Below are 12,940 nucleotides of genomic sequence, written 5' to 3'. Positions count from 1 at the left end.
GGGGGGGATTAATCCCCTTGTCTTTTTAGCTGGCCGTCCCGAGTCCTGGAAGCTACTCACACGGGGATTGTAGCTGGTAGGCGGTCAGGTCGAGGGTCCGGTGATGAGATCCAGGCTCCAGGTGAGGCTCCAGTCCAGCGGGCGAAACCCGGCAGGCAGCTCTGCGTATCTTGGAACGCGACCGGACCTTACATATAGTGGGGGGGGGGAAGCTGGTGTCCTTCAGCGTACATAATTTGTGAACACTCGTGCTACACGCCACCTCTCCCAAGTTCTCTTATCAGCGCCAGCGAGCGAATCCTCTCCCAAATGTGCGCTCCATATCAGTCTTTTGAAGCAACCAGCACTCCCGACAGGTAGTCCCTTTGCAATGCACTCTCCCGACCAAGTCCGTCAAAGGGCTTTGCGTTCGCGCTTATATAATGCGCCACGCGATCGCTATGCGGGCCTCAAAGCCGCGCCTGTCGGTGATGTTACATCAGCCCTGGTTGGCTGGTGAGGGCTTACCGGCCACGCCTTTGACGGCTGGTTGACATGCCACACCTTCTTCTTGGCGTTCCGCCCCTTTTTCCTAGGCCCTGACCGCATGGCTTATGGCGGCTCTTGAGCGAACGCAAAGGCACCGACTGTAGGGGTGCGTAATGGCGTCGCTTGAAGAGGGAGGTCGCAAAATGGACGGAATGGGGACCTACTCTTATTTGATCGACGCAACGCAGATTCAACGATTGGACACACGGCCTTATCTAAAACACATAATAATGAAATAACTGAGATTCTATGGTGGCCTACGTGTTGCTTGTGGACTAACTAGGGGTGCAACCTTTAACCTTTTAATAATGGGATATTTACAAGAGTTTATATACAAGTGTGGGTTCTAAAACCGCAACACTGCCCCCCCCCCCTCCCCCTTTTACCAGGCTCGGCCCGAGCTGAAACAAAAGGGCTATCTATTAACTTCGTGTGACACTTAGGTGTGGTTACTCTCTACTTTTAACCTCACCCTGAGTGCGACAGTTTTAACACCAGATATGTCCCACCTGCTGCGTTGCATCCTATCGAACCGACTCATGCCCACAATTAACCGAATTACGGAATTATTCTCAAACTAAACATTTAACCGGTGGGGAGCATTATTTACAATACACGAATTATTTACACTGTCACCCAGGACCTGTCTTTTGTGGGGAAAAGAGAAGATGTTTTGAGAAGGGGAAAATGCCATTGCTATGCACTGCACCGATACACCATACCATATGTACCCATTAAATGAATGCACCATAATAAGAAAAATGCACCAACAAGCACCAAAAAGGCACAAAACACATTTTAATAATAATAAATGGTGTCTTCTTCTTCTGTTCTCTGCTGGGCCGATGTTTCTGGGTGTCTTCTTGCTTGATGTTATTTATTTAATAAAAAGGGCACACACGGCATCCGCTTTTTATTATTTGTATGGCCAGCAGGGCCAACTCAGGTGGTCCAATGCTGGGCATAGATGCCACTTAAAACAGTGGTCCGCAAGCCAGACACCGCTGGCAGCAATGGGTTGTCCCAGCAGAGGTGCCAGGCCACAGCGCGTGTGCTCCATAGGTGCCAGGCCACAGAATGTGTGGTCCATATGTGCCAGGCCACAGAACGTGTGGTCCATCGGGTGTACCGGTGCAGGCAGGCAGGCAGCAAAGGTGCAGGCAGCAAGATTCCGGACACCTGCACACTCCCCTCGGACAAAAGACCATGGTCCATGAGTGGGAAGGCAGACAAAGCAGAGATTAGCTGTGAGGGGGGGGGGGGGGGGGGAGCAAGGGCGCAAGGGTACACATCAACAACAACAATCAACATGCATTTTAAATGCCATTTTCCCTGCTGGAGCGGGGGTTAACCTTGCGGTCCCCATGACAATCTTCTCCATTTTGCCCTATTTTCCACATCTCTCCTTGTTATAACCCCCTTGCCCGCATTTCTTCTTCCACCATCTTTAGCCAAGTCTTTCTCGGTCTTCCCCGTCTTCTACTTCCTTCTACATTCATTTCCATCACTCTTCTCAACCAGTCACTTCCATCCTTCCTCAACACATGACCAAACCATCTCAACCTGTTCCTCTTCACAGCATCAATCACAGGCTCTATTCCCATCATCTTTCGCAATTCATCATTTGTCTTCCTCTCTCTCAACGACACTCCGCACATCCTTCGAACCATTCGCATTTCCACCCTTTCCAACCTTCGTTGCTGCTCTACGGTCATTACCCATGTCTCGCTCCCATAAATCATAACACTTCTCACACATGCAGCATACACCTTTCCCTTCAGCTTCAACGACACTCCCCTCATCATCAGCACGCCACTCAGTTTCCGAAACTTCTTCCATGCACATCTCACTCGAGCAACCGTTGCCGAGTCTGATCCACCTTCTCCATTCAGCATGTCTCCGAGGTAGCAAAATGTTTTCACACCTTCCAGCTTCATGCCGTCTCCAAGATCCAACTCAACATTTCCTCCATCTGCAGCTCCCTCTGTGCACACCTTACATTTGAATGTAGCTGCCACACTGGTTAATGACCCTCTCAGACCACTAGATTTTTGATGAACCCACTCAGTGCACATTGTACATTGAATGGAGTTCACTCCGACACCCTTCCTACACACAGCACAGGGCCACTTCCCAGTTCTTTCCACCTCACCACATGCTTTACCACTTGCCATCACCTTCGTCTTTCCGATATTCACCTTCAGACCTTTTGTCTCCATACATTCCTTCCATGTGTTCATCTTTTCCTTCAGTCCATCCATACTTTCCGCAATCAACACCAGATCATCTGCATACAACAACTCCCACGTTAAACCCTCCTTTACGTTCTGAGCCAGCACCTCCATCACAGCTACAAATAGTAGTGGACTTAGTACTGACCCCTGATGCACTCCCACCTTCACCTCAAACTCACCACTGTTCCCGTCCTTCGTCCTTACAGCTGTGCACGCTCTTTTGTACATTGCCATCACTACTCTGATCAACCATTCCTCCACTCTTAACTTCCTCAATGCCCATGTCAATACTTTGCATGGAACCCGATCGAATGCTTTCTCCAGATCAACAAACCCAAGAAACAACTTCTTCCTCTTCTCCATGTACTTCTCCTGCAACTGCCTCACAATGAAAAGCGTGTCTGTCGTTCCTCTTCCTGGCATGAATCCAAACTGCATTTCGTCGATCTTCACTTTCTTCCTTATCCTCCTCTCCAACACCCTTTCCAATACCTTCATTCCATGCTCCAATAACTTTATCGCTCGGTACGAGCCACACTCCATGAGGGTCACCTTTCCCCTTGTATCGAGGGACGAGGGTACTCAATTCCCAAACCACTGGAATGCAGCCTTCTTTCACCACCAGATTACAGATCTCTGTCATTCTCTTCACGCCCCAACTTCCTGCTGCCTTCAACATATCTCCCACTACTCCCGCCGGCCCTCCCGCTTTTCTACTCTTCATTGCTTTTATCGCTTCCTCAACGTCCTTCTCAGTTATCTTCTCTGCCGGTCCTAAAACTGGGTTACTCTCTATGTTGCCATCCCATTCGTTCTCTGTATTCAACAGCATTTCCATATATATTTTCCATCTTCCTTTAATTCCATCTGGGTCCACAACGATTTGTCCCACTTCATCCTTCAAGCAACTCACCCCCATCACATCACACCTCTCTTTCGCTGTCTGCTTTGCAATCCTGAATACCGCTCTCTGACCCTCTTCCGAATCCAAGCATTCTCCGACCATTTTTCTACATGCCTCCTGCGCCTTTGCTACCTATTTCTTTGCAGCCTTCCTGGCTGCCTAAGAACTTTCATGCTCTGCTGTTTCTGTTCCCGTACCCTTCGCCTTCTGCCACTCCTTGAACTTCTTCCTCTTCTCGTCAATCCTCTTTCCAACTTCATCATCCCACCACCATGTTTCCGAGTGCCTCGGTGGTCCTTTTGTCCATCCACATACCTCACCAACGGCTCCCAACAGACTAGCTTTCATTGACATCCAACCACTTTCAAGCTCAACCACATCATCCTCGACCCTACTCAGCCTCTCTTTTAATGCCTCCCTTAGTCACCTCTGTCAACCTCCACACCTTCATTCTCGGTTGGTACTTCACCCGCCGAGCTCTCCTCGCACCTTTCACCCTTATGTCGCAGACAACCAAGTGGTGCTGTGAAACAGCCTCCTCCCCCGGGATCACCTTTGTGTCCCGGAGGTGCCCCCTATCTCGCCTACGCACCATCAGGTAGTCAACGGTTGTCGTCGACCCACCTGACGTGTATGTAACAAGCTTATTATCCTCTTTCTGTAACTGAGTATTACAAATCAACAAATCAGCTCCATCAGCAAACTCCAAAATCCTTTCACCTTCTCCATTTCTCACACCATATCCGTAACCCCCATGAACTCCGTCAAAACCATCCATACTCCTTCCCACATGTCCATTTAGGTCTCCTCCTACCACAACAACTTCCTCATCTTTCATGTTTTCCATCAGCTTCTCTATCACACACCAGAACTTGTCCTTCTCTTCATCGCTCCGACCAACCTGCGGAGCATAGATGACGTTCACCAAGAGCTTTCCAATCATCATTTTCACCATCATGAACCTATCACTCACTCCAGTCACACTCACCACCCGGTCTACAAACTCCTCAAAAAACAGGACACCAACACCATTCACGCCCTCCGGGCACCCTTGCCACACAAACTTGTATTTGTGTCCCTGCCTACCCTTCACCATTCTCACACCATTTCCCTTCCATCTCGTCTCTTGCACACAACTTATGTCCACTCTTCTTCTGACCAATACTTCCACCACTTCTCCTGGCCTCTGTCATTGTCCCGACATTCCATGTCCCAAACCTCAGAAACCGATCTCCACTTCGGGCTGTGCCCTGTCCATATGTTGTTGTAATTGTCATGGTTCTCTTTTTTGAGGCAATATTTTTATCGCCAGATGCCCTTCCTGACGCCAACCCTCTTTGTCGCCTCTTACGACACGCAGGGATACGGTGTACCTATTCTAACCAGGGTACACACCGGGAAACAGTGCACCGGGAAAACACGTTTTTAAGCATGAACCTTTAAAATCTAGCTCCTCCCTCATTTTTGATCCAATCGAGGGGAAACCTCACAGATCTGTTCAGCATGTCAGTCCACTAAAATGTCCTTTTGGAATTTGCATTAGGTCATGTGGTTTGGCAGATATAGTTAATTCAACGAAAATATTTTTAAAAATGGATATCTTTTGCATCGCTTTATTGATCGACGTGAAACTTCATACTATAGTAGAAGTCATTAAATGAAACAAGTGTGCAAAATTTCAAGATGATTGGATGTACGGTCTGGGAGCGAGAAGTTGTTATTGCGTGAAGAAGAAGAGGCTTCGAGTGTGCAGATTTAATTATTTATCACATGTACAGACTGAAGGCATCGTTGGACATGACCTCTCGCGGTCATTTTAACATCAAATAAAATTCTAATTTAAGATTTGTCAATAGCTGAGGTATATTAACAAACGAACAAAACAGATTTGGTCAAATTCTGACTTTTTAAACTCGATCGCATTTGACAGAGTTGTGACAAGCTGAGGAAGAAGAAACCTCGCATTGGCTTCTCAGACAAAATAAATAATTGTGGCTCTGCCATTTCAGGTTTATTTTCTTTTAAAAATCGCTTTTTCTGCAATCATTGCACGATTGACATGAAATTTTCACCACAGGTGCACCATGGCATGAAGAATCTTTTGAGGGTAATTATGACGTCACAGGTCACATGGTACGGCCACCAACTTTGGAAAACCTAAAATTTTTACATCTCACTATCTCCAAAAACGCTGAGTAGAGAAGATTGAGACATATCTCGTTGCAAAGAACTATCCATGGAGAATAAGCCTTGTGAATATGTCATCTGTGCCTCCATTATGACGTCATGATACGACAAGTGCAAAACTTCATCCGATCAGGATGAAATTTTTTGAGCATCATCTCGTGATATATTGATGGAGAAAAATAATAATAATGTGAAAGCGGGGTTGTTGTGTGTGTGTGTGTGTGTGTGTGTTGGGTGGGATGTGTGTGTGTGTGTGTGTGTGTGTAGGGTGGGATGTGTGTGTGTGTGTGTGTGTGTGTGTGTGTGTGTGTGTGTGTGTGTGTGTGTGTGTGTGTGTGTGTGTGTGTGTGTGTGTGTGTGTGTGTGTGTGTGTGTGTGTGTGTGTGTGTGTGGGGGGGGGGGGGGGGGTAGGGGGGATGTGTGTGTGTGGGGGGCGGTAGGGGGGATGTGTGTGTGTGGGGGTGGGGTGGTAGGGGGGATGTGTGTCTGGGGATGTGTGTGTGTGTGGGGGGGGGGGGTGGATATGTGTGAATGTGGGGGGGTTGGGTTGTGCGTGTGGGGGGGGGGGGTGGATATGTGTGAATGTGGGGGGGTTGGGTTGTGCGTGTGTATGGAAGGGGGGGGGGTGTGGTGGGGATGTGTGTGTGCGGGGATGTGTGTGTGTGTGCGGGGATGTGTGTGTGTGTGCGGGGATGTGTGTGTGTGCGGGGATGTGTGTGTGTGCGGGGATGTGTGTGTGTGTGGGGATGTGTGTGTGTGTGTGGGGATGTGTGTGTGTGTGGGGATGTGTGTGTGTGTGGGGATGTGTGTGTGTGTGGGGATGTGTGTGTGTGTGGGGATGTGTGTGTGTGGGGGGATGTGTGTGTGGGGATGTGTGTGTGGGGATGTGTGTGTGTGTGTGTGGGGATGTATGTGTGTGTGTGTGGGGATGTATGTGTGTGTGTGTGGGGATGTATGTGTGTTTGTGTGGGGATGTATGTGTGTGTGTGTGGGGATGTATGTGTGTGTGTGTGGGGATGTATGTGTGTGTGTGTGCGGATGTATGTGTGTGTGTGTGGGGATGTATGTGTGTGTGTGGGGGGGATGTATGTGTGTGTGTGGGGGGGATGTATGTGTGTGTGTGGGGGGGATGTATGTGTGTGTGTGGGGGGGGATGTATGTGTGTGTGTGGGGGGATGTATGTATGTGTGTGTGTGGGGGGATGTATGTATGTGTGTGTGTGGGGGGATGTATGTATGTGTGTGTGTGTGGGGATGTATGTGTGTGTGTGTGGGGATGTATGTGTGTGTGTGTGGGGATGTATGTATGTGTGTGTGTGTGGGGATGTATGTGTGTGTGTGTGGGGGGATGTATGTGTGTGTGTGTGGGGATGTATGTGTGTGTGTGTGGGGATGTATGTGTGTGTGTGTGGGGATGTATGTATGTGTGTGTGTGTGGGGATGTATGTGTGTGTGTGTGTGTGTGTGTATGTATGTGTGTGTGTGTGTGTGTGTGTGTGTGGGGAGAGGGAGGTGTGTGGGGGGGGGGGTCTGGGGATGTGTGTGTATGCATGTGGGGATGTGTGTGTGTGTGTGGAGGGGTGGGGGGAGGGGTGTGGGGGTGGGGCAAGGGGGGATGTGTGTGTGTGTGGGTGTGGGGATTAATGGAAGAGGACGATCAAGAGGAACTCCCAATCCAACACATGGAAGCAATTCTGGACATGATTGATCATAAAATGTACAAAAAGAAATAGTCAGGTTCACTATGTCAATAAATTATATTTCGTTCAAAATCATGGTAGATTAGCAAACCTATACATTTTTGGAAAGGTTATAGCATAAGGAATCTGAAAATCAATGTTTGCCTTTGCGGTGTTTACATTTGCGGATTTTCAAAATGGCCGCCATAAAAATACATATTTTGCTCTATTTCTGCCTCTAATTACCCTAAAAACTTTTAAAAATATACTAAACCTATATTTTCAGGGACAAGGAATCCAATGAAAGTATCAAATTAGTGCTATGGGGAATGGTAAGACACGAATCAAAGGTTTTGAATTGCAAAATACTGTCTTTATATTCGCGATAAGTTGCATAATCAAATACATGTTATCATTTTGTACAGGCAGTTAATAACATCAAAATGTGTCACAATAATTCATATCACCAAACATACACAGGCAGTCAGCAAAATCATATATACACATGCAATCAATGGCATCAAATATACACGATTACAGAATATGCCATTTAGAGTTCGTCATCACTGTCTGATTAAGTCTGAAGTCTGATTATGTCACCAATGGATTCCTTGTACCTGAAAACATAGGCTTAGTATATTTTAAAAAGTTTTTAGGGTAATTAGAGGCAGAAATTGAGCAAAATATGTATTTTTATGGTGGCCATTTTGAAAATCCGCAAATGTAAACACCGCAAATGTAAACATTGATTTTCAGATTTTCCATGTAATAACGTTTCCAAAAATGTATAGGTTTGCTAATCTACCATGATTTTGAACGAAAAAACATAGTGAACCTGACTAAAACCTAAAAAAGTGAATCGCAGAAAAGACAATGATATCGTCAAAATTATGTTTGATAACAAAGGGGTGGAAATGATAAATATCGAGAAAATACTTCAACAAAAGGAAGTGTGAAGTAAACTTCCAGAAACAATACAACAGAGAGAGCGACCAAGAGTTGTGTACACTTTATGAAATTCAATTCGGGGAAAGATCTTCAACTCCAAGGACACTGTACAATCTATAGACTTAGAGGAATGGTTAAATAACACACATCATTGGAATTGTGAACATTCCGCATTCAAAGATCCACATCATAAACACGTCATCACAGGTGATCTCAGAATAGTGAAAGATAAAAGATTACGTGCATTACTTACAAAAGGACCAAATTATAGAGAAAATAAACTGGAATAAAGCAATGGAACTTGCAATGATGGGATTGGGTGAATGGATGAGAGAACAAATTGATAAACATAAAGTACCAAACACACAAATGGCTTTATGGTTGGAGGAGGTAGAGAAACATGTGAAAAGGAGAGTTGTTGATTTGAAAAGAAAGTTCGAATCAATAATCCAGAGGCACGTGATTGTTTAAGGCAGCTTCAAACACAATATGTTATTGTTCCAATTGACGAAGCAAATAATAATATTGCATTTGTATGTAAAACATTCTATCTTCAAACACTTTTGGAAGAATTGGGCCTAGACACGGGAATTTCAAAGACCTACAAAATAAATAACGATAACAAAACAGACTTGATACAACACCATACAAATCACTCAACGGTGAGAAGACTGTTGGTTCCGGATAAACACCGTAAATTACCATTCATTTACTGGATCCCAAAAATGCACAAACTCAATTGTAAGATGAGGTTCATCATCGCAAGTAGAGAATGTAGTTTGAAACCTTTGTCGGGCAGTATGACAGCGGCAATGAAACGAATCTATAAATGTTTAAAAAACGATCATGAAAAAGTGAAGTTTTATCCTGGTATGAAGAAATTCTGGATCATTGACGATTCCAAACCGTTAATCGACAGTATCCATAACATTAATAACAAGGGTAAGGCAATATGTCTTTCAACTTTTGATTTTTCCACATTGTACACAAACATTCCACATGACAAGCTGGTAACCGCATTGGACAGAGCAATAGATAAAGCATTTGCAGGAGGTAATAAAGTACACATTAATGTCTATCAAAATAGAGCACACTGGTCTGTAAAGGATAATCAATATTCCCTCCAGTTTTTTCAAAAAGTAAACTCCAAGAAAGTATTCGATTTCTGCTAAACAACAGTTTCTTTACATTTGGCAACAAGATACTCCAGCAGACAGTGGGCATACCCATGGGTTCAGATCCCAAGATACTCCAGCAGACAGTGGGCATACCCATGGGTTCAGATCCCAAGATACTCCAGCAGACAGTGGGCATACCCATGGGCTCAGATCCGGCCCCTTTCTTTGCAAATTTGCTTCTGCACATGTACGAGTTTGATTGGGTCCAGAACATGTGCGGGAATAAATTAACAACTGCACGAAAATGCAGAAACATCTTCAGGTTTATTGATGATTTGTTGGCAATTAATGATGGATTTATATTTGAGCAGCTTTATGATGACATACAGTCAAGTGAAAAAGTAAGTACACCCCATTTAAAGTTTTGACTTTTTCAACATATTTCAACATGCAGCTATATGATCTTCATTTCAACAATATTGATAGATAAAGGTGATATAATATAACAAATATCATGAAACATTTACATTTTGTACTCCATTGTATAATTTAAATAAACATAAATGCAAATTTTTCATGTGGAAAAAGTAAGTACACCCCTACATTTATCATGACTTCAAATACCTAAAATTTGAATCAGGTGCACCAGCTCAGGTGCAAATGATTAGAACATCATCAGAGAGGATCTTGGAGGAACCTATCTTATTTAAACCTCAAACATTTAGTTTGGTTTGCTCTTTGTTGTTGAAGTGTGTGGCGTCACCATGCCGAGATCAAAAGAGCTCTCTGAGGCCTTCAGAAAGAAGGTTAGAGATATCTGAGTCTGGGAAGGGATTTAAAAAGATCTCCAAACAATTTGAAATCAATCATTCGACTGTCCGGAAGATCATCTACAAGTGGAGAAGATTCCAAACAACTGCCAACTTGTTCAGGCAAGGCCGCCCCAGGACGTTCAGCCCGAGAGCAGACCGCAATATGCTGAAAGAGGTCTCTAAGAACCCCAGAATGTCATCACGGGACCTGCAGGTAGCTCTTGCCACTGTGGATGTCAAAGTGCACGAGTCTACCATTAGAAAGAGGCTGCACAAATTTGATCGACATGGGAGGTGTGCCAGGAGGAAACCTTTGCTGTCCAGAAAGAACATCAGCGCATGACTAAAGTTTGCCAATGAACATCTCGGCAAAGACCAGCACTTCTGGAACAATGTGCTCTGGACAGATGAGTCAAAGGTAGAGCTATTTGGCCACAGTAACAGAAGACATGTTTGGCGAAAACCAAAGACAGCATTTGACCACAATAACCTGATACCAACTGTAAAGCATGGTGGTGGAAATATTATGGTTTGGGGCAGCTTTGCTGCATCAGGGCCTGGGCATCTCACCATCACAGAATCCAGTATGAATTCATTGTACCAGAGGGTGCTTGAGGATAATGTGAGGCCATCTGTCAGAAAGTTGAAGCTCAACCGAAGGTGGACCTTGCAACATGACAATGACCCTAAACTTACCAGTAAATCTACCAAGGAATGGCTGAAAATAAAGAAATGGAGGGCTCTGGAATGGCCAAGTCAAAGCCCGGATCTAAATCCCATCGAGATGTTGTGGCGGGGATTTGAAACGAGCTGTGCAAGCAAGAAACCCCTCAAACATCGCACAGCTGAAAGACTTCTGCATGTAGGAGTGGGCAAAAATTTCTCCCAGTCGATGTCAGAGACTGGTAGACAGTTATAAGAAACGCCTACTTGAGGTTGTTTCTGCCAAAGGGGGCAATACCACCTATAAAAGCCAAGGGTGCACTTACTTTTTCCACTTGCGAAATTTGCATTTATGTTTATTTAAATTATACAATGGACTACAAAGCTTTATCCCGGTGTGTACCCTGGTTAGAATAGGTACACTGTATCCCTGCATGTCGTAAGAGGCGACTAAGAGGGTTGGCTTCAGGAAGGGCATCCGGCCATAAAAACGTTGCCTCAAAAAGAACCCTGACAATTACAAATACATATGGGCAGGGTACAGCCTGAAGTGGAGATCGGTTTCTGAGGTTTGGGACATGGAATGTCGGGACAATGACAGGGAGATCAGGAGAAGTGGTGGAAGTATTGGTCAGAAGAAGAGTGGACATATGTTGTGTGCAAGAGACGAGATGGAAGGGAAGTGGTGTGAGAATGGTGATGGGTAGGCAGGGACAGAAATACAAGTTTGTGTGGCAAGGGTGCCCGGAGGGCGTGAATGGTGTTGGTGTCCTGTTTTCTGAGGAGTTTGTAGACAGGGTGGTGAGTGTGACTAGAGTGAGTGATAGGTTGATGATGGTGAAAATGATGATTGGAAAGCTCTTGGTGAACGTCATCTCGGGATATGCTCCGCAGGTTGGTCGGAGCGATGAAGAGAAGGACAAGTTCTGGTGTGCGATAGAGAAGCTGATGGAAAACATGACAGATGAGGAAGTTGTTGTGATGGGAGTTGACCTAAATGGAGATGTGGGAAGGAGTATGGATGGTTTTGAGGGAGTTCATGGGGGTTACGGATATGGTGTGAGAAATGGAGAAGGTGAAAGGATTTTGGAGTTTGCTGATGGAGCTGATTTGTTGATTTGTAATACTCAGTTCCAGAAAGGGGATAATAAGCTTGTTACATACACGTGAGGTGGGTCGACGGCAACCGTTGACGACCTGATGGTGCGTAGGCGAGATAGGGGGCACCTCTGGGACACAAAGGTGATCCCGGGGGAGGAGGCTGTTTCACAGCACCACTTGGTTGTCTGCGACATGAAAGGTGCAAGGAGAGTTCGGCGGGTGAAGTACCAACCGAGAATGAAGGTGTGGAGGTTGAAAGAGGTGACAGTAAGGGAGGCATTAAAAGAGAGGCTGAGTAGGGTAGAGGATGATGTGGTTGAGCTTGAACGTGGTTGGATGTCAATGAAAGATAGTCTGTTGGGAGCCGTTGGTGAGGTATGTGGATGGACAAAAGGACCACCGAGGCACTCGGAAACATCATGGTGGGATAATGAAGTTGGAAAGAGGATTGACGAGAAGAGGAAAAAGTTCAAGGAGTGGCAGAAGGCGAAGCGTACGGGAGAAGAAAAAGCAGAGCATGAAAGTTATAAGGCTGCAAAGAAAGAGGTGGCAAAGGCGCGGGAGGGGAGGCATGTAGGAAAATGTTCAGAGAACGCTTGGATTCGGAAGAGGGTCAGAGAGCGGTATTCAGGATTGCAAAGCAGATAGCGAAAGAGAGGTGTGATGTGATGGGGGTGAGTTGCTTGAAGGATGAAGTGGGACAAATCGTTGTGGACCCAGATGGAATTAAAGGAAGATGGAAAAGATATATGGGAATGCTGCTGAAT

The 12,940-nt window shown here is 45.5% G+C and overlaps 1 protein-coding gene across 3 annotated transcripts in view; it reads left to right on the top strand.

Annotated features, from left to right (window-relative positions):
- The window catches only part of LOC137427334 (uncharacterized), a 359,992-nt gene that overhangs the window by 107,187 nt on the left and 239,865 nt on the right, over positions 1-12,940 (top strand). For 2 of the 3 annotated variants that reach the window (XM_078777115.1, XM_078777116.1), the window contains one exon: positions 30-121. The exons of the other annotated variant lie outside the window; for it this stretch is intronic. In XM_078777115.1, coding sequence (XP_078633241.1) covers positions 30-121 — 92 coding nt within the window. The remainder of the gene's footprint in view (positions 1-29; positions 122-12,940) is intronic. 3 annotated transcript variants of the gene reach the window in all.

This window comes from Myxine glutinosa, chromosome 5 (genome assembly GCF_964187855.1).
Source record: "Myxine glutinosa chromosome 5, kmMyxGlut1.1, whole genome shotgun sequence".
In the NCBI taxonomy this organism is placed as follows: domain Eukaryota; kingdom Metazoa; phylum Chordata; class Myxini; order Myxiniformes; family Myxinidae; genus Myxine; species Myxine glutinosa.
Note: the sequence above shows the minus strand (reverse complement) of the source record. Positions and strands in the feature narration are given on the sequence as shown.